This window comes from Mirounga angustirostris, unplaced genomic scaffold (genome assembly GCF_029215605.1).
Source record: "Mirounga angustirostris isolate CCGP_5_RB_7025 unplaced genomic scaffold, mMirAng1.0.hap1 SCAF_12, whole genome shotgun sequence".
Lineage (NCBI taxonomy): Eukaryota > Metazoa > Chordata > Mammalia > Carnivora > Phocidae > Mirounga > Mirounga angustirostris.
Window position 1 is genome coordinate 18,636,488 of NW_026991720.1, and position 22,867 is coordinate 18,659,354.

The following is a 22,867-nucleotide window of genomic DNA, read 5'->3' on the forward strand; positions in this document are numbered from 1 at the left end:
GTGGACGTGTAGAAATCAGTGGATAACTAAGTATTAGTATATGACATGAATGCTCTGTGATTTCTGCTGGAGTTTTTCAGTAACCTAGGATATGTCACAAGCTGCCACAAAATTCTGCAACAAATTTCAAACTAACTAAAACCTAATTTTTTCAATGGTTCTTTTGAACAACTTTAAGTATGTTATAAAAGTCATGAAGGCTTTGAAACCGTGAAACAGGTCGAGATTGGTTTCATTCCTCTGATGTCACCTAATAGATTTGCTGGCAGAGTTCCTTTTTGGACGAGTAGGTGGAGCCCGGGTCCTATAAAGTAAGTTTGCTGCCCTTTATTGAAAGTGTTACCTACCTTCTGTCACTACTTGGGAGGGGGACCCTCACCGTAAACCGTGTGAAGAATTCGGAACAAGAATAATGGGAGTTCTGCAGGCAGTTTCAAGTTAGGATCCACAGATGAATGGTAGGACATTCATTCTGCAGGATGTTCTACTAAGGAAGAGCCTCAGAGCAGCCATACCCACCCCCGTGTTTTCTGGTTCTTAGAATATGAACATTTAAACCAAGAGCGATGCCAGAATGTTCTCCCTGGTGTTCTCTCTGTAGTCTACCGAAAACCACCTTAACCCCACCACTCCAGGTACGTGTGCATCCGGGGCGTCTTCATTCTCACCACAGAATGCGCCTCCCTTACCGTCACCCTTGTTGTGACTCTACGCAAGTTCGTTAGCCTCATCTTTTCCATCTTGTACTTCCAGAACCCTTTCACTCTGTGGCACTGGCTGGGTACCTTGTTTGTCTTTATTGGGACCCTAATGTACACAGAAGTGTGGAACAACCTAGGGACCACAAAAAGCCAGCCTCAGAAGGACAAGAAAAACTGAGGTCTGCGTGGAGCAGAGACCAGTGTCCTAATGTGCCAGGGTCTGGTGAAAGTCTGGCCACCATTTCACGTTCGCTAATGCTGAAGTATTGAACCAGCCTTGTACCAGAGAATCCTCAGAAGGAGGGACTTCTCAGATTTCTTAAGGCTGTACAGACCAATGTTTGCGGACTCTAAATGGACACCCCTCAACCATGAAGTAGAAACAAGAACAGTTCTCTGCTATTGAACAGCCGGTTTGTTACTTGTTTTGTTTACCAAAATATTTAGTACTGTTACTTGTTTATTGAATCCTGAGTCCCCACAGCTACTAGTTTTGTATGCGTGGTCTCAGACGAGTTGATCTCTTGTTGCCATTCTGATGATTCTCTGCCACACAGTCATTATCCTCCTGTGGCCTCGTCCCTTCTTTCTGTCACCTTTCCCCTCCCCCCGCCACCCCCGCAGCACTGTCAGCCAGTCAGATGCTCCAGGCCTCATCCTTGGGAAACAGCTGGGTGGCCCTGTGAATTGAGACCCCAGTGACATTGGGCCCGGAAAAGAAGCGGTTGTCCCTGTGAGCAGAGCCTTGTCACCCTCGAGCAGGGCCGGTGGGAATTCTTTCCTCCGTCTTGCTTTTTTTTTTTTTTTTTTCTCTTATGCAAGTCTTTTCCTTTCTGTGCTTAGAACAGACCTGCGGCGCATCTCTATGGCACAGAATTAATAAGAAAGGTTTATGTGAGTCGGGAGGGAGAGATGTTTTCCTCCGTCTTGTACATGGAGCCCTTCAGCTCAGAATGGAGATGGTGCTGCCAGGGTGGCCAGGAGCAGCTGCCCCTCGGCGGCACCCAGAGAGCCCCAACTCCCCTCTGGGCCCAGCCAGGCACACGCAGGGCTGGTTCCCAGTGGGTGCGTTAGCTCTTTGAAAGGCTTCTTAACCAGAGATGCCGCTCTGCCTGTCAGTCTGATAGAGTCATGGGCAGTCAGGCTAAGGAGTAGACTAGTGTATGATGGGCGTGGTGGGTAAATCAGGTCCAGTCACAATGAAAATGAAGGTGGATTTTTTTCTTTCCTATGAGGTATCTCAGTGTTCTTGGTGGTTATTTACAGGTGGTTGGGAGGTAATGTGTTCTGTTGTGTAGAAACATGATGCCCCTTCTGGCTAATCATTTCAGAGGTGTGGTTTTTCCTTCCTGGGATAATTTTGAGAAAGAGGAACAGTGTCAGTATAGCATGTGTAAGGGAGAGCATGTGTAAGAGAGAACAAGCATTTGTGTAGTTCTGTGATAATACTGGAGGAGAAAAGAGCATGAAAGTCTTTTCTTCTATTTCCTCATTCTTCACTCAGCCTCGGACCTTCATTAACCTCACAGAAGTACATACACTTCCGTCTTTTGCACACAAAGCCCTTCCTTTGGGCACAGACTGTGTTCTTACATTGTGATGTGGTTCTCCAGATCTCCTTGTCTCATTCTGTAGTGTGGATATTTCCTTATCTGCAGCTGTTCTCTGATGGGGTCTGAGATAAGTGTTGGGTCATTGGGTCGCTCTGGGGAAGTAACTTAAGCTGCCTCATTGTTTCTCCATGTTAGTCACCGGGTTTTCAGACTAATTTGTTGTTCTGAAGGACAACTTTCCAGAGCTAATAATTGGTCTACCCTAAAAGATGCCAAATTTGGTGTGAACCCGTTCATGGAATCAAAAGGCATTTTCTTTGAAATATGTAGAGTTCCTCAGGCTGATGATGCTATAAATAGCATGTGTTAAATATCCTCTTAAAAACAATTAATAAAAGCTACTTTTTAAAAAATCACTTAATAGAAGAACCTGTCCCTAGGGGCTATTGGGTTGCTATGTATCTGGAGTCTTAACAGGCTTTCATAACTTAGTGTTATCCTTTTTATGTTGATGAAAATTTTTAGTTATTGAAATGTGTTGGTGTACATAGACAGCATTTAACTGGGTCTGTTAGGTTTTAGATTCTGGTTTTAGAAAGTACATGTCCCTCTTAGTCTGAACACCTCTGCTGGTTTTATTAACAAGAGGTTATATATGGATAGATTATGGCACTTAAACAAAAAAACGAACATATGTAAGAACAGAATGTCTGAAGTGCCCTCTGAGTTGATTTTCTCTCTAGTGGCCGGATGTAAGAAAATATGTCTAATGGACACTAATACTTCCGTTAACAACTTTTTTTGGACCATTTATTTCCGTAGGATAACTGATTTTTCAATCCAGGTTGAAACTAATTTCAACTTTTATTAAAGAGGCAAATAAACCATTTTGTAGAGGACCAGACCCATGCAACTGAAGGAGAAATGTCTATTACAGTGCTTCTCCTCTTCTCTGGGTCAAGACTATGTAACTGTGTACCCTAGAGCTAGAGTTTGTTTACAAGAGAGATTGGTGTTTAAGACAGCCAAAACTCTACCCTTAGAGCAAAGATCAAATAGCAGATGGTACTAGCCAGAAAGTAGTGTGTGTGTGTGTGTGTGTGTGTACATGTGTATACATACTGGGGTACCCACTTAACAACTTGACCACTGTCATAGATAAAGTAACAGGAGAAAATGGTGGATATTTGAATTAATGTAATACCTACATCATTTTACACAATGCTGTTGTCACATTATAAATGCTCTTTTTCATTTTTTTTTTCTTGATCCTTTTTATTTTCCTTTTTCCTAAAACAGTCATTAATGTACTTGGTAAGTGTCTATCAAGTTTTAAAGTATTTAGTCACAATCTGGTTTTTCCTCCTTCTTCCTGCCCAGTTATCCAATTATGAAATGCTCCAGTACCTTACTCTTGTGGGAAGATTACCTGACATTTTTAAAGCATTCTAATAACTTGAGGTCATTTCTTGAGCACCTTTCCTCCCTTCTGCCCTATTTTTTTCCCTCCTAAGCCCCACCTCCAGTGTCCTCACTGCAGTCCCTGTTCACTTGTGTACTTTTCCACTGAAAATTTGTATAGTTTTCCATGCCTGTAATCTTGTATCTGTTTATGCCTCTGTTCTCTGGGGCCTCTCAGATGTTTTTCTGGATTTTTACAAGGTATTTATATCTGTGTAGCACGTATTTTGTTAGACATTGTTTTAAGCATTGATACTTGGAGTGTGAGAAGATCTGGCCCATATGTGAATATATGTATAGATAAGTATGAACATGAGGGTAAATGTAAAAATGTTTATATGTTTTGTTACCTGAAATGGGGGCTGAAAATCTTAACCACCATGTTCTTCTATATTTGGAAAATAATGTTCTTGTTTGCTCTTTTCACCCCACGTTGAGCTCACTTTACTCACCAGTGCCAAATGCCAGGGAGAGGGGAGGTGGAAAACCTCAGGAATTATTCAGAGCCAGTGAATTAGCTGTGGGCTGGTGGATCAGTTGGCATGTCAGAGTGAAGGGGAGGAAGAAAATTTCCTGTCCAAGGTTCTTCCTGCTGGACTAGGAATTAAATTTACATGATACAGATTAACAGGAGGAAAAAAAAAATCAGTTTTATTTTGTGCACCTGGAGTCCCAATAAGGAAACTGAAATCTAAATAGAAGACCAAAGCAGGCATTTTTAAAATACACGTTTTAGACAGTAAACCTGTCAGGAGTTGACAGGATAAAGAAAACGGATGTTTGAGAGCTTTAGTAAGGAATTGGGGCTGTGGTAGTAGATTAGTAAAAATATAACCAGGTTTGTTTCTGCAGCTTTCTTGGCTTTAAAGATTTTTTTTTTTTTTTTTAGTTTTCTTAGTGCAGGGAGGGTACCTTTCACATGGGAGGCTTATTTTCTACTTTCAGGAGGATAGAGGAGGGTCTGAGTGTCCTTGTACATGCTGTTTCCCGCATAGTTTCAATTCAAAATAATGAGTATGCCATTGTGGTACATTATGGGGCCTGCCCTTGGCCCCTGCAGTTCCCTCCACCAAAATTTCCCTGGAAGTTTCACACATTAAAAGTTCCAGATTGTTCCATTTCAATGAACCAGTCTGGGTTCTGATGATAACGTCAGTTTAGTTAAACTCATTTCAGGAGGTGGTGATGTGTTCTCAGAGTTAGTCCAATGGTTCGAATCAGGAATGAGTAAGCCATTTCTATGGAAACAAAAGCAATGGTTAATGATTGGATCGAATTATAAACCAGTTTCTGAGGGGAGCAGTCGAGTGGATTTCTGGATGACTGGCAGTGGCAGTCTGATGTATTTTCGTGGTTTGTAATTGGAGTTTCTGTGATCTTTCTGAGTCATCCGTAGAGCAGCAGGCATGGAGATCGTGTACATATGAGCTGGTGCCACTTCTTGGAAGCTTAAGTTGTTTATATGCAGTTTGCAGGGCTTCAGGAAAAAGTGCAGTTTTTGGTTAGCAAGCCAAGTAAAAAGGATGGGGAAGAAAAACAAAAATGTTAGTTGGGGGAGTTGTAGCCAGGCACTGGAGAAAACCACAAGAAATCAGGATCTTGTCCAGTTTATAATGAAGTGTATTAGAATATAGTATTCACAAAGGTATGTTATTGGAAGTTTTTCTCTTTATTATTTTTTTTTAAAGATTTTATTTATTTATTTGAGAGAGAGAGAATGAGAGACAGCATGAGAGGGAGGAGGGTCAGAGGGAGAAGCAGACTCCCCGCCGAGCAGGGAGCCCGATGCGGGACTCGATCCCGGGACTCCAGGATCATGACCTGAGCCGAAGGCAGTCGCTTAACCAACTGAGCCACCCAGGCGCCCCAGTTTTTCTCTTTATAAGCACACTCATTTTTACCAGACATAGCCCAGTTGAGACTAATTGGTTTGCAAAATAAGTCTAGTTTTTTAGAACTTGGTCTGATTCCTTATATAAGTGCAGCAAGAATAGCGATTGATTGTGTAGGCTCTTTTTATAAGGACTCTCCAGACTGAACTTTACAGCCTCTCAAGGTTGGAAGCCAAGCCAAATACTTGCCACAGATTTCACCTGTAAGATTTGGATTAATTCTTTCTCAAGGTCTCCAAAGTACCCTGAGGTTCTTTTTCCTGCCAGGAAGTGACCATCTCTCTTCAACTGGTAAGTTTGTTAGGAACCCTGTCAGCAAGATATCAGGCTGTTTTTCCAGGGGGCTTTATTGGCTCCATATAGTCAACCTTAGTTCCTTAAGCTCTCTGGTAGTATCTGAGTTTATGCAGGTCTCCCTCAAATATGACATTCCAGTCAAAGCCTTGGTAATATAACCAGGGTTTCCAGTTGTGTCCTGTTACTTATTGAACTTATGCAAATGAATATATTATGAAAATATAAGAATACTGAGAGTTTTTGAATTCCTAAGGGATCAGGTAGAGAGAAGATAAATGTTTTATTCACAAAGGTATATTTTATCAAATTGCTGTAAGTTATCTTAATTTCTTTAAATCTGGATAAACAATGTTTCAACCAAAGAAAGTCATAAAAATTACAATCATCCTCCATTCAGTCCCATGTTATTATTGTTTTGCTTTAATTCTTCTCTAGAAATCTAATTCTTTCATTAGTTCTGGAAATTCTTACCGAGTACAGTTGCATGATCTTAATATTATCAGAAACCTGTACTCCAATTTCTTTCCATGAGTCTCAGTGCAGACGAAACATATTTGCAGGAGGGCTTGTAAAAGCATCTGAGTATAACAGTCTGGAAACAACAAAAGACTTAAAAGTGGCCATGGCTAGAGATCTGATTAGAGTTCATAACAGTGCAGTTGACAAGGAAATTCGGTTATTTCTGTGACACACAACACTTCAAACAACATACTAGGACATACCTGATTTCTAAGAGCTTCATACAGTTTTTAATAACATTTCTATATAATTATAATCTGAGAGAGTTCAGTATCACTCAGTTGACAGAGCTTCCCATTTAACATAACCAGCCTAATTAGTGTAATCTTTTTATAAGGAGACCAAATATCTATGGGCCCTCTGGAATATTTCAGTTAGATGGTGATGAAAAGACTTTATTGACAAACTTTCCAGAATCAAATTCTAAACTTCAAAATGTTTGAACATTTTATTAAATAGGATTGCTGATCATTCTGAAATATTTAACCGAAGTGACAAAAGATTTTAAAGGCAAATACCCAAGGTTACATAATTGTGAGCAAAAGTTGGCTCTTTTAATATTGAAGACTTGGTTTTCCTGAATGATCAAAGATCTGATGAAGACATAGAATCTTAGATTATTGGTTTGCTTTGCATAAATTGTAAACAAAACTATTTAATGTTAAAACTTAAATTTATTCTAATCTTAGCCATTAGTGACCATATATAAAATTCCTTTTTTACATTCAGATTTTGTTCTAAGTTTTTCCTCAACAAAAATGTCTTTGCATTCCTCATACCTTTCTCTTAGTGAAAGCATCTTCCTTGTATAAAGAGTTGTTTCTTTTATTTGGGGTAGCTTTAATCCATTTAATTTGAATTCTTAGGTGAAGTTTGTGAAGTAGGAAAACGATCTCCCCTTCTCTGAGGGCTGACTGGACAGCTTCCCATAGAGAACAGCAAAAGAGACCGACATGGTAACAACTGGGAACCCCCACCCCAACACTGTAAACTGCAGTGGGGAGGGATGGAATTGAGGGACTGAACAGATTTATCTGCCCTGGAATGCAGATAATATTCTAGTTGCCTTTTTAAACCATGGCTTTTTAAGGAACTAGCTCTCTACCAAGCAGTAGGGGGCCTGCCGGAACACTGTCCGGTCAGAGAGGCTGCAGCATGTGCCTGTTTACACTCCTTCACCCTGATAATGCAGATTTAAATAGGATCCAGGCTCCCGGGCTGGCCTACTGCTTCTGTGAGCCCAGGGCCCCAGCAGATACTGGGTATACCTGGACAGCATAGACTACAGATCCAGCTGAATCACCAAGGTGACACAGGGGCAAAGCATCTTGGGATAGTCCAGATGACTTGCCTGGGCACCCCCCTGCACATATTGCTGGGGGACTTTCCACCCAGGCCTCCTGCGGCTCCAGCAGTCTTACCATTATGTACCTTGCAGAAAAAGCCCCGGGTTCCCCCAGCTTGTCCCTACTTCAGCTTCAGCTGTCCTGCTGGAGTGCTCTCTGCAGAGCCCTGGGATCCCCAGTCCACACACCTGCTACAGCCAGCCCAGTGGCCAGGCACACAGTCTACACCAGCCAGCCTTCCACAAGGCAATTTCCTCAAGTTTAGAAAGGAAGTAGCTCTTCTACCTGTTTCATAGAAATAAACACAAAATGAAGAATGTGCTCTAACCAAAAGCACAAAACTTCAGGAAAATAAATGAAATGGAGATCCACAATCTACCTGATAGACGTAAGAGTAGATGAATTCAGAACTTCAACAAAGAGAAAATATAAAAAAGAGCCAATCAGAGGGAAAGAATACAGTAACAAATGAAAAATACACTAGAAAGAATCAACAGCAAATTAGAGGATGCAGAGGAGTGGATCAGTGATCTGGAAGACCGGCTAATGGAAAGCACCCAACCTGAAGAGCAAAAGAAATTTTTAATGCTGATAGGTTAAGAGATCTCTGGGACAACATCAAGCATATGGATATTCACATTATAGGGCTCCTAGAGAGAAGAGAGAACTAACCTGGGGGAAGGAAAGAGACATCCAGGTCTAGGGGGCACAGAGAGCCCCAAACAAGACAGACACATAATTAAAATGTCAAAGATTAAAGATAGATAATCTTAAAAGGAGCCAGCAAGAAGCAACTAGGTATGTACAAAGAACCCCCCCACCACCACCCAAGGCTATATGATTTTTCAGCAGAAATTTTGCAGGCCAGAAGGGAGAGGCATGACACATTCAAAGTGCTGAAAAGAAAACCTATAACCAAGAGTACTTTACTGAGCAAGATGGTCATTCAGAATTGGAGAGAAGGAATTTCCCAAACCTAAGATAAAGGAGTTTATCACCACTCAACTGGCCTTACAAGAAATGTTAAAGGGAATTCCTTTTTTTTTTTTTTTAAGATTTTATTTATTTGACAGAGACGCAGAGGGAGAAGCAGGCCTCTGGCGGAGCAGGGAGCCCGACGCAGGGCTTGATCCCATGACCCTGGGATCATGACCTGAGCCAAAGGCAGACGCCCAACGACTGAGCCACCCAGGCGCCCCAAAGAGAATTCTTTAAGTGGAAAAGAAAAGCCCATAATTAGAAGAAAATTAGGAAAAGGAAAAAATTTCACAAGTAAAAGCAGATATACAAAGTAGTATATCAGTCACTATAAAATTAATGATTAAAAGACAAAGGTAGTAATATCAATTATATCTAATAGTTAAATTATATCTAAATAGGGACTCAAAAAATAAGATGTAAAATATATACATAAAATATGGAGGGGGCTGTAAAATTGAAGTTCTTTTAGAATGTGTTCGAACTTAAGCAACAATCAACAATACAGACTTATATACTTAGGATCTTATATATAAGCCTCATGGTAATTACAAACCAGAAATCTATAATAGATAACACTAAAGAAAGTCTTCAATTACAAGGAAACAAAACTATAACCAGAAAACAACAAAATGGCACTAAATACATACTTATTAGTAATTACCTTAAATATAAATGCTCAAATCAAAAGACATAGGGTTCTCTCTCCCTCTCTCTCATAAATGAATTAAAAAAGGGGGCACCTGGGTGGCTGAGTCACTTAAGCATCTGCCTTCACGACTGCCTTCAGCTCAGGTCATGGTCTCGGGGTCCACACAGAGGCTGTTTGTCTCTCTCCTTCCCCGTCTGCTCCTCCCCCAACTTGCACGCTCTCTCTCTCTCAAATAAATGAATAAAATCCTAAAAACAAAAGACATAGGGTAACAGGATAAAACAACCAGACCCATCTATATGCTGCCTACAAGGGACTTACTTCAGACCACTTATAGAGTGAAAGTGAAAGGATGGAAAAAAAGATTTCATGCAAATGAAAGGGAGAAAAAAAAACTGGGTAGCAATACTTACACAAAATAAACTTTAAAACAAAGGCATTATATAATGATAATGGGGATCAATCAAGAGGATATAACAATTATAAATATTCACCCACCATTGGAGCACCTAAATATATAAAGCAAATATTAACAAAGGGAGAAATTGACAATAACAGGAAGGGAATTTAACATCCCACTTGGATCAATAGATAGAGCATCCAGACAGAAAATAAAACTGTGGCTTTGATGGGTTTTACAGATATATATAGAACACTCCATCCAAAAACAACAGAAACACATTCTTTTTAAGTACACATATAACATTCTCCAGAATGGATCACATGTTAGGCCACCAAACAAGTCTCAATTAATTTAAGAAGACTGAAATCCTATCAAGCATCTTTTTTGACCACAATAGTACGAAACTAGAAATTACAAGAATGGGGGAAAAAAAACACACATACGCACATGGAGCCTAAACATGTTACTACCTAACCAGTGGGTCAATGAAGAAATAATAAATGAAAAAATGGAGACAAATGAAAACCTAACAGTCCAAAAATCTTTGGGACACAATGAAAACACTTCTAAGAAGTTTATAGCATTAGAGGCCTACCTTAAGAAATGAGAAAAATTTCAAATAATCTAAACATGTAAAGGAACTTGAAAAAGAACTTTAACAAAGCCCAAAGTTAGTAGAATGAAGGAAATAAGTGAAACAAACTAAAAAAATTACAAAAGATCAAGGAAACCAAGAGCTGGTTCTTTGAAAAGATAAACATAATTGATAAGAAAAAAAGGACTGAAATTAAAATCAGAAATGAAGTAACCACTGACATCACAAAATGACAAAGGATTATAAGAGGCTACAAAAAATATATGCCAACAAATTGGGCAATCTAGAAGAAATGGATAAATTCCTGGAAGTATAGAGTCTTCCAAAAGTGATTCAGGAAGAAATAAAAAATCTGAACAGATTGATTACCAGTAATGAAATTGAATGGGTAATCAAAAAGTTCTCAGAAGTCTAGGAACTGATGGCTTCACGGATGAATTCTGCCAGACATTTAAAGAAGATTTAAGGGACGTAAATAAGAGTTAATTCCTGTTTTCCTCAAACTCTTCCAAAAAATAGAAGAGGAAGGAAAGCTTCCAAATTCATTTAACAAGGCCAGCATTACCCTCATACCCAAATCAGACAAAGACAGTATAAGAAAACTACAGGCTAATGTCCCTGATAAACACAGATTCAAAAATTCTCAACAAAATCTTAAACTGAATCCAACAATACATTAAAAGAATCATTTGTTATCATGTGGGATTTATTCCAGGGATGCAAGTATGGTTCAATATCTGCAAATCGATCATCGTGATACATCACATAAACAAAATGAAGATTAGGGGCACCTGGGTAGCTCAGTCGGTTAAGTGTCCAACTCTTGATTTTGGCTCAGGTCATGGTCAGGGTCCTGGGATCAAGCACTGTGTTGGGCTCCATGCTCAGCAGGGAGTGTGTGTGGGGATTCTCTCTCTCTCAAATCTTAAAAAAAAAAAAAAGAAGGATAAAAAGCATATGACCATCTCCAGAGATGCTTAAAAAGCATTTGACAAGATTTATTAGAGGAAACCTATCTCAGCATAACAAAGGGCATTATGATAAACACATAGCTAACATTATACTCAATGAGGAAAACTTTCAGTTAACAGCTTTTCCTCTAAGATCTGAAACAAGACAAGGATGTTCATCTACTCTAGCTACTTTTACTCAACATAGTACTGGAAGTCCGAGCCACAGCAGTCAGGTAAGAAAAAGACATAAAAGACATCCAAATTGGTAAGGAAGAAGTAAAACTCACTATTTGCAGAAGACATAATATTGTATTAAAAAACCCTAAAGACTCCACCAAAGAACTATTAGAACTGATAAATGAATTCAGTAATGGTCTCAGGATATAGAATTAATGTGAATCTTTCATTTCTGTACATTAATAATGAAATAGCAGAAAGAGAAATTAAGAAAACAATCCTATTTATAATTGTACCAAAAGGAATAAAATACCTAGGATTAAACTTAACCAAGGAGGTGAAAGATTGGTATTCTGAGAACTATAAAATATTGATGAAAAAAAATTAAAGATGATGCAACAAATGGGAAGATATCCCATGCTCATAGAATGGAAGAACCAATATTGTTCAAATATCCATACTACCCAAAGCAATATACTGATTTAATGCAATCCTCATCGAAATACCAATAGCATTTTTCACAGAACTAGAACAAATAATACTAAGAATTTGTATGGAACCACACAAGACCCCAAATAGCCACAGCAATCTTGAGAAAGAACACTAAAGCTGGTGGTATCACAATCCCAGATTTCAAGATACAGTACAAAGCTGTGGTAATCAAAGCAGTATGCTACTGACACAAAAGGAGACCCATAGATCACTGGAACAGAATAGAGAGGCCAGAAATAAACCCATGCTTATATGGTCAGTTAGAACAGAGAAGGCAAGGATATACAATGGGGAAATGACAGTTTCTTTAATAAATGGTGTTGGGAAAACTGGACAGCTACATACAGAAGAATTAAACTGGACCACTTTCTTATACCATACACAAAAATAAACTCAAAATGGTTTGGAGCCTTAATTATGAGACCCAAAGCAGTAAAACTCCTTAAAACATAGGAGGGGGAGGAGCAAGATAGCAGAGGAGTAGGAGACCTGAATTTCATCTGGTCCCAGGAATTCAGCTGGATAGGGATCAAACCATTCTGAACACCTACGAACTCAACAGGAGATTGAAGAAAAGAATAGCAACAACTCTCTGAACAGAAAAGCGACCACTTTTTGGAAGGTAGGACGTGCGGAGAAGTGAATCCGAGGCAATATTCGGGAGGATAGACGGCAGGGGAGGGGGCCTCTGTTGGCCGCTTCTGGCAAGTGATAGAGCCGCGGAGCACAAAATCGGAACTTTTAGAAGTCGGCTCCGCTCAGGGACGTCGCTCCAGTGGCTAAGCGGGGGTGGAACCCTCACTGCGACAGTGTGGTCTCAGGACCCTCGGGGTCACAGAAAGACTGGGGGTGCCTGAGTGCAGCAGAGCTCCCAGGTATCAGAGTGGGGAAGCTGGCTGCACAGACGGAGCCGAGGCGTGGGCTCTCAGCTCGGGGTTGCCATAAACCGTGATCCGTGTCACAGTTGGGCCCCTGCTCCTCCAGCAGGGACCCAACAAGCGGCAGATCTGGGGAGACTCACCTTCTTGCCCTGGGAGGAGAGGTGCGGGAGCGCACCACAGGGATCTGCTGGGTTTGGAGACTCCACACGGGGTTGGGTGCCAAAGATAGAAACACGCGGTCACAGGCCAGGTGAGCACGGAGTGTGGCCAGAGACCAAGGAGACGGGAGTGACTGGTGGCTTTTCTCTGGGGGCTCACTGAGGAGTGGGCCCGAGTTCTCGGCTCCTCCAAGGCAGAGATTGGGAGGCCACCATTTTCACTCTCCGCCTCCAAAGCTGTACGGAAAGCTTGCAGGGAACAAAAGCTCCCGAAAGCAAACCCGAGCAGATTATTTAGCCGGACCAGCAAGGGCGGGGCAATTCCGCCTCCAGCAAAGACATTTGGGAACCACGGCAACAGGCCCCTCCCCCAGAAGATCAGTGAGAACAGCCAGCCAAGACCAAGTTTACCGATCAATGAGAACGGCAGAACTCCAGCGCTAGGGGAACACTGCACATAGAATTCATGGCTTTTTTTTTACCATGATTCTGTAGTCTTTCAAAGTTAATTTTTTTTAACTTTTTAAAAAAATTTTTCTTTTTCCCTTTTTCAACATCTTATCATTCCCTTTAAAAAAAATCTTTATTTTTCATTTTTAGAGTCATATTCTATCCCTTCATAGTAGTTACCCTTATTTTTGGTATATATATATATAAGTTGTTCTCTCTTTAAGGGATAGTTTCTTCTAACAGATCAAAATATACCCTAAATCTCTAGTGTATGGCTTTATTTTAGTCTCCTGCCTGATCACATTCTCTCCCTTTTTTTTTTTTTTAAATCCTCTTCGTTCTTTTTTCAACCAACTTCTTATCAATTCCTTTTATAAAATCTTTTTTTTTTTAAGATTTTATTTATTTGACATAGAGACAGCCAGAGAGGGAACACAAGCAGGGGGAGTGGGAGAGGGAGAAGCAGGCTTCCCGCCGAGCAGGAGCCCGATGCGGGGCTTGATCCCAGGACCCTGAGATCACGACCTGAGCCAAAGGCAGACGCTTAACGACTGAGCCACCCAGGTGCCCCTATAAAATCTTTTATAATTTTCATCTTTACAGTCATATTCCATCCCTTCATTGTATTAACCCTTATTTTTGTACATATATAAGTTTTTCTTTCTTTAAAATTTTGGGAGGCACTTTCTTCTAATAGACCAAAATACGCCCCAAATCTAGTGTGTGGCACTCAGCTATGCACCAGCCTGATCATATTTGATCATATTGTTTGTTTTGTTTCATTTTTGTTTTTATCTTTTTCTTTTTCTTTTTTCTTTCTTTCCCTTTCTTTTCCCCTGGTTTCAGGTCTTTTCTGATTTGTTTAGTGTATATTTTCTGGGGACGTTGTTACCCTGTTAGCATTTTGTTCTCTCATTCATCTATTCTCCTCTGGACAAAATGACAAGACAGAAAAAATCACCTCAACAAAAAGAACAAGAGGCAGTACTGCCTGCCAGTGACCTAATAAATACGGACATTAGTAAGATGTCGGAACTAGACTTCAGAATGATGATTTTAAAGATACTATCTGGACTTGAGAAAAGCATGGAAGTTATTAGAGAAACCCTTTCTGGAGAAATAAAAGAACTAAAATCTAACCAAGTCGAAATCAAAAAGGCTATTAATGAGGTGCAATCAAAAATGGAGGCTCTAACTGCTAGGATAAATGAGGCAGAAGAGAGAATCAGTGATATAGAAGACCAAATGATGGAAAATAAAGAAGCTGAGAAAAAGAGAGATAACTACTGGATCACGAGGGCAGAATTCAAGAGATAAGTGATACCATAAGACGAAACAACATTAGAATAATTGGGATCCCAGAAGAAGAGAGAGAGGGGCAGAAGGTATATTGGAGCAAATTATAGCAGAGAACTTCCCTAATCTGGGGAAGGAAACAGGTATCAAAATCCAGGAGGCACAGAGAACCCCTCTCAAAATCAATAAAAATAGGTCAACACCCTGACATCTAATAGTTAGACTTAACGAGTCTCAGAGACAAAGAGAAAATCCTGAAAATGGCTTGGGAGAAGAGATCTGTAACCTACAATGGTAGAAACATTAGATTGGCAACAGACCTATCCACAGAGACCTGGCAGGCCAGAAAGGACTGGCAGGATATATTCAGAGCACTAAATGAGAAAAATATGCAGCCAAGAATACTATATCCAGCTAGGCTGTCACTGAAAATAGAAGGAGAGATAAAAAGCTTCCAGGACAAACAAAAATGAAAGGAATTTGCAAACACGAAACCAGCCCTACAAGAAATATTGACAGGTGTTCTTTAAGCAAAGAGAGAGCCTAAAAGTAATACAGACCAGAAAGGAACACAGACACTATACAGTAACTGTCACTTTACAGGCAATACAATGGCACTAAATTTGTATCTTTCAATAGTTACCCTGAATGTAAATGGGCTAAATGCCCCAATCAAAAGATACAGGGTATCAGATTGGATAAAAAAACAAGACCCATCGATATGCTGTCTGCAAGAGACTCATTTTAGACACGCCCAGATTGAAAGCGAGGGGGTGGAAAACCATTTACCATGCTAATGGGCACCAAAAGAAAGCTGGGGTGGCAATCCTTATATCAGACAAATTAGATTTTAAACCAAAGACTGTAATAGATGAGGAAGGACACAATATCCTACTTAAAGGGCCTATCCAACAAGAAGATCTAACAATTGTAAATATCTATGCCCCTAACATGGGAGCAGCCAATTATATAAGCCAATTAATAACAAAAGCAAAGAAACACATCGACAACAATACAATAATAATGGGGGACTTTAACACCCCCCTCACTGAAATAGATCATCTAAGCAAAAGATCAACAAAGAACTAAAGACTTTAAATGACACACTGGACCAAATGGACTTCACAGATATATTCAGAACATTCCATCCCAAAGCAACAGAATACACATTCTTCTCTAGTCCCCATGGAACAGTCTCCAGAATAGATCACATCCTAGGTCACAAATCAGGTCTCAGCCGGTACCAAAAGATTGGGATCATTCCCTGCATATGTTCAGACCACAATGCTTTGAAACTAGAACTCAATCACAAGAGGAAAGTCAGAAAGAACTCAAATACATGGAGGCTAAAGAGCATCCTACTGAAGAATGAATGGGTCAACCAGGAAATTAAAGAAGAATTTAAAAAATTCATGGAAACCAATGAAAATGAAAACACAACTGTTCAAAATCTTTGGGATGCAGCAAAGGCAGTCCTAAGAGGAAAGTATATAGCAATACAGTCCTTTCTCAAGAAACAAGAAAGGTCTCAAGTACACAACCTAACCCTACACCTAAAGGAGCTGGAGAAAGAACAGCAAATAAAGCCTAAACCCAGCAGGAGAAGAGAAATAATAAAGATCAGAGCAGAAATCAATGAAATAGAAACCAAAAGAACAGTAGAACAGGTCAACAAAACTAGGAGCTGGTTCTTTGAAAGAATTAACAAGATTGATAAACCCCTGGCCAGACTTATCAAAAAGAAAAGAGAAAGGACCCAAATAAATAAAATCATGAATGAAAGTGGACAGATCACAACCAACACCAAAGAAATACAAATAATTATAAGAACATATTATGAGCAACTCTATGCCAGCAAATCAGATAATCTGGAAGAAATGGATGCATTCCTAGAGATGTATCAAGTACCAAAACTGAACCAGGAAGAAATAGAAAACCTGAACAGACCTATAACCACTAAGGAAATTGAAGCAGTAATCAAAAATCTCCCAACAAACAAATGCCCAGGGCCAGATGGCTTCCCAGGGGAATTCTACCAAACATTTAAAGAAGAATTAATACCTATTCTTCTGAAACTGTTCCAAAAAATAGAAATGGAAGGGAAACTTCCAAACTCGTTTTATGAGGCCACCATTACCTTGATCCCAAAACCAGACAAAGACCCCATCAAAAAGAATTACAGACCAATATCCTTGATGAACATGGATACAAAAATTCTCACCAAAATACTAGCCAATAGGATCCAACAGTACTTTAAAAGGATTATTCACCACTACCAAGTGGGATTTATCCCTGGGCTCCAAGGTTGGTTCAACATCCGCAAATCAATCAATGCGATACAATACATTAACAAAAGAAAGAACAAGAACCATATGATCCTCTCAATAGATGCAGAAAAAGCATTTGACAAAGTACAGCATCGTTTCTTGATCAAAACTCTTCAGGGTATAGGGATAGAGAGTACATACCTCAATGTCATAAAAGCCATCTATGAAAAACCCACAGCGAATATCATTCTCAATGGGGAAAAACAGAGCTTTCCCCCTAAGGTCAGGAACACGGCAGGGATGTCCACTATCACCACTGCTATTCAACATAGTACTAGAAGTCCTAGCCTCAGCAATCAGACAACAAAAAGAAATAAAAGGCATCCAAATCAGCAAAGAAATCAAACTCTCACTCTTTGCAGATGATATGATACTTTGTGGAAAACCCAAAAGACTCCACCCCAAAACTGCTAGAACTCAAAAAGGAATTCAGTAAAGTGGCAGGATATAAAATGAATGCACAGAAATCAGTGGCATTCCTATACACCAACAACAAGATAGAAGAAAGAGAAATTAAGGAGTCGATCCCATTTACAATTGCACCTGAAACCATAAGATACCTGGGAATAAATCTAACCAAAGAGGCAAAGGATCTGTACTCTGAAAACTATAAAATACTCATGAAAGAAATTGAGGAAGACACAAAGAAATGGAAAAATGTTCCGTGCTCATGGATTGGAAGAACAAACATTGTGAAGATGTCAATGCTACCTAGAGCAATCTACACATTCAATGCAATGCCCATCAAAATACCATCCACTTGTTTCAAAGAAATGGAACAAATAATCCTAAAATTTGTATGGAACCAGAAAAGACCCCGAATAGCCAGTGGAATGTTGAAGAAAAGCAAAGCTGGTGGCATCACAATTCCAGACTTCAAGCTCTATTACAAAGCTGTCATCATCAAGACAGTATGGTACTGGCGCAAAAACAGACATATAGATCAATGGAACAGAATAGAGAGCCCAGAAACAGACCCTTAACTCTATGGTCAACTAATCTTCGACAAAGCAGGAAAGAATGTCCAATGGAAACAAGACAGTCTCTTCAACAAATGGTGGTGGGAAAATTGGACAGCCACATGCAGAAGAATGAAACTGGACCATTTCCTTACACCACACACAAAAATAGACTCAAAATTGTTGAAAGACCTCAATGTGAGACAGGAGTCTATCAAAATCCTAAAGGAGAACACAGGCAGCAACCTCTTCGACCTCAGCCGCAGCAACTTCTTCCTAGAAACATTGCCAAAGGCAAGGGAAGCAATGGCAAAAATGAACTATTGGGACTTCATCAAGATAAAAAGCTTTTGCACAGCAAAAGAAACAGTCAACAAAACCAAAAGACAAGCGGCAGAATGGGAGAAGATATTTGCAAATGACATATCAGATAAAGGGCTAGTATCTCAAATCTATAAAGAACTTATCAAACTCAACACCCAAAGAACAAATGATCCAATCAAGAAATAGGCAGAAGACACGAACAGACATTTTTCCAAAGAAGACATCCAAAAGGCCAGCAGACACGTGAAAAAGTGCTCAACATCGCTTGGCATCAGGGAAATCCAAATCAAAACCTCAATGAGATACCACCTCACACCAGTCAGAATGGCTAAAATTAAGTCAGGAAATGACAGATGTTGGTGGGGATGCGGAGAAAGGGGAACCCTCCTACACTGTTGGTGGGAATGCAAGCTGGTTCAGCCACTCTGGAAAATAGTATGGAGGTTCCTCAAAAAGTTGAAAATAGAGCTACCCTATGATCCAGCAATTGCACTACTGGGTATTTACCCCAAAGATACAAAAGTAGGGATCCGAAAGGGTACGTGCACCCCGATGTTTATAGCAGCAATGTCCACAATAGGCAAACTGTGGAAAGAGCCAAGATGTCCATCGACAGATGAATGGATAAAGAAGATGTGGTATATATATACAATGGAATATTATGCAGCCATCAAAAGGAATGAGATCTTGCCATTTGCAACGACGTGGATAGAACTGGAGGGTCTTATGCTGAGTGAAATAAGTCAATCAGAGAAAGACATGTATCATTTGACCTCACTGATACGAGGAATTCTTAATCTCAGGAAACAAACTGAGGGTTGCTGGAGTGGTGGGGGGTGGGAGGGATGGGGCGGCTGGGTGATACACATTGGGGAGGGTATGTGCTATGGTGAGTGCTGTGAATTGTGTACGACTGTTGAATCACAGACCTGTACCTCTGAAACAAATAATACATTATATGTTAAAAAAAAAAAAAAGATGATAACAGGAGGGGAAGAATGAAGGGGGGGGAAATCAGAGAGGGAGACGAACCATGAGAGACGATGGACTCTGAAAAACAAACTGAGGAAAGGAAAGGCCATGGGCTTGTAAGCGCCAAGAGCGCTGGGACGCTGAGCTCCTCCGGGTTACAAGCAGAGGCGGCCCCTCCACCTTGGCCGACACAGTAAAGAGCTGCCACTGTATCTGGCTTCTTGGGATTCGCGTTAATGTGGGTCTTCCACATAAACGATTTACGGATGAAATAAAAGCCCTTTAAGAGTAAAAAAAAAAAAAAAAGGAAAACTGAGCGTTCTGGAGGGGAGGGGGGTGGGGGAATGGATTAGCCTGGTGATGGGTATTAAAGAGGGCACGTTCTGCATGGAGCACTGGGTGTTCTACACAAACAATGAATCATGGAACACTACATCAAAAACTAATGATGTATGGTGATTAATATAATAATAAATACCCATAGGCAGGAATCTCTGGGATGTTGGACATAGCAACATTTTTCTAGATATATCTCCTCAGGCAAAGGAAACAAAAGCAAAATGAAACTATTGGACTACACCAAAATAAAAAGCTCTTATATAGTGAAGCCATCAACAAAACAAAGTCAACCTATTGAATGGGAGAAGATATTTACAAATGATATACCTAAGGGATTAATATCCAAAATATATAAAGAGCTTATATAACTCTAACCCCCCCCCCAAATTACCTGATTAAGAAATGGGCAGGGGGGGCACCTGGGTGGCTCAATTGGTTAAGCGGCTGCCTTTGACTCAGGTCTTGATCCCAGGGTCCAGGGATTGAGCTCTGTGTCAGGGTCCCTCTTAGCAGGGAGTCTGCTTGTCCCTCTCACTCTCTCAAATAAAATCTTAAAAAAAAAAAAAAAAAAAAAGAAATGGGCAGAGGACCTGAACAGACATTTTTCCAAAGAAGACATTCAGATGGCCAACAGACATATGAAAAGATGCTCGACATCACTAATCATAAGGAAACTGCAAATCAAAACTGCAATGAGATATCACCTTACACCTGCCAGAATGGCTAAAATCAAAAAGACAAGAAATAAGTGTTTAGTGAAGGTGAGAAAAGGGAACTCTCATGCACTGTTGGTGGGAATGTAAATTGTTGCTGCCACTGTGGAAAAGAGTGACAATCTCTTAGAGGAAATGGATCAGTAAAACCAAGAGTACCCCACCAAATTTTTATGAAGAGTAGCTAAGCCCAAGGAACTAGTTCGTCAATATTTTCTCCTGCTAATCTAAATTTAGAAAGAGAAATAAAGGTTCTCACCATTCTCAACCCATTGAGTTCTGTAGACAGAGGTTCTGGGAGGCTGATGGGGTAGGAAATCTTACCTTCTGCCAGCTATCTGTCAGATGTCCTAAGATCTCAAAGCTGCAGAATCTTCATGGCAAATATCCAGTGGAAGTTTATCCTGCCAACAATGCCAGTTGAAGAGGAGGAAGAGATCTTCTTCTGTCCAAGATTCTAGCTGGACTAAGAAATTTACACGAGACAGATTAACAGGAGAAAACCACCATTTTATTTTGTGCACAAACAGACCCAATGATGAAACTGAGAAATAAATGAGCAAGGCAGGCAGTTTTTATACAATTTAGACAGACCATAAATCTGTGAGAAATTGACAGGATGAAGAAAATAGGTATTCGGGAGCTTTAGTAGGGAATTCCTAGTGGAATTTGGGCTGAGGTAGTAGATTAGTAAAAAAGTAACAAGGTTTGTTTCTACAGCTTTCTTTTTAGTTCTTAGTGCAAGGAGAGTACCTTTCATGTGGGAGATTTTTTTCTGCTTTCAAGAGGACAGAGGAGGGTCTGAGTGTCCTTGCACTGTGGTTCCCCAAGTAGCTTCAACTCAAAATAATGAGTATGCCATGGTGGTACATTATGGAGCCTGCCCTTGGCCCCTGCAGGGGAACATAGCAAAGACCTGGGCAGATGCACAGTGAGAAGATCCCTATCATAGAGATCAGAAATCAAGATCCTACGTTTGTTGTAGTTTGTTTCTCTTCAGCTTGGAGTAAATAGAATTATGAGTAACTCTGCCCTTAGATAAAGCGTTTTGGTCTCAATGGCTTTATTCTGAAAAACAGGAGTAGATCTTACCTGTGACAGTTTATTCTTGGGTTGAAACAACTGTCAATGTAGATAAAAATCCATTAATATATTATTCTGATTGAAGTGACCTGTCAAAATGAGTATAAACAATATTTGTAAGTAAAAACTAGTCATAAGCGTTGGGGTATGTTCAGTGCGGACCAAGCTAGGGCGGAGACTTTGTAGTGTGCTCTCTCTTTCCAGCAGCTTCCTACCAGTAGACACTACAGAGAAGGGAGGGACCAGGGATCACATCTTATTAGGTTCTGTAGTGCCGGCCCCAGCCTAGTGTCTGACTTGGGGAATAAGTGAACGCTTGCCAAGATTTCTTATTCCATCAAGTTTCTGAGAAACCTTTTATCGGTTCCTGATACCTGTTCCCGCTCTTCATTAGGTGGTTGGCAAGAAAGCAAATAAGAGGAAACCTTTCGGAGACTCATTTATAAGATTTCTAACATTCCTAAGAAGGAGTGGACGACACACACAAGGGATTGCTGTCTGATTGCAGGTGGCGTTCGGGTGGGGAAGAGCATCCTGTATTTAGCACCTTGTGTCATTTGATGCTCCATGCAAGGAGATGCCTCTCAGGGTAGCATTAAAGATTCTCCAATTTTTGAAGCAGGCTGCCCAGGGGTGAAGCTTACATCTTTAGAGCTGGTACTGGCTGATGCCTGGGGCTTATTGTCTATGTGTCTATTCTCAGTACCGTTTTGAGACACCTCCTCTGAGCTTTACCTACTTAAATTGCTAACCATTCTACCAAATATCCTCAATTTGAACCAAGTAAGGCAGGCTGCAAGGGTCCCAGAGATTGGGGGCGGGGGGGAAGGGGGAAGCTTGGTCTACATTTAAAAGAAATAAGATCCATACCTTTTAAGAAAAAAAGGGTATAATAATTTGTTGACCTTTTGAATTATTTTTATCTTTTGAGATGGGAGAAGAACCAAGGAGAAAAGCAGTGGTGGTTCCCGAGCACAAGGAAAATGTCTGTGCATCACTTGCAATCACAGGTCATTTCTGTGCTAGTTGCTCTCATCCAGGGAATGGTATCGTCCTCCCAAAAAGGGGATGGTTTTTAAAGTGGGATTTCTGAACCAAGTATGTGGAGGAGGGGTGGGAAGGGCCCGCGGGGATTGGATTTACCCAGCCTCTTAGCTCTTCATTCAGTATCCTGCTTGAAGAACAAAGACCCGGGGGAGGAGAAAGCTGCACAGCAGTGGGGGGTGTAGAACAGCTAAGACACATTAGTTCATATTCAGATTTCGAGCTTATGAATATCAAACACCAGCTTCCAGCCTTCTGAGTTCTCTGAGCAGAGAGTTAGGGAGGAAAGGGAAATTTTGTAG

The 22,867-nt window shown here is 40.4% G+C and overlaps 1 protein-coding gene across 1 annotated transcript in view; it reads left to right on the forward strand.

The window, feature by feature from the left end:
- Nucleotides 1-6,294, forward strand: part of SLC35B4 (solute carrier family 35 member B4) — a 37,916-nt gene extending 31,622 nt beyond the window's left edge. Inside the window, exon 10 of the mRNA XM_045864242.3 lies at nt 636-6,294. Coding sequence (XP_045720198.1) covers nt 636-879 — 244 coding nt within the window. The 3' untranslated portion in view covers nt 880-6,294. The remainder of the gene's footprint in view (nt 1-635) is intronic.
- Nucleotides 6,295-22,867: the final 16,573 nt, after the last annotated feature.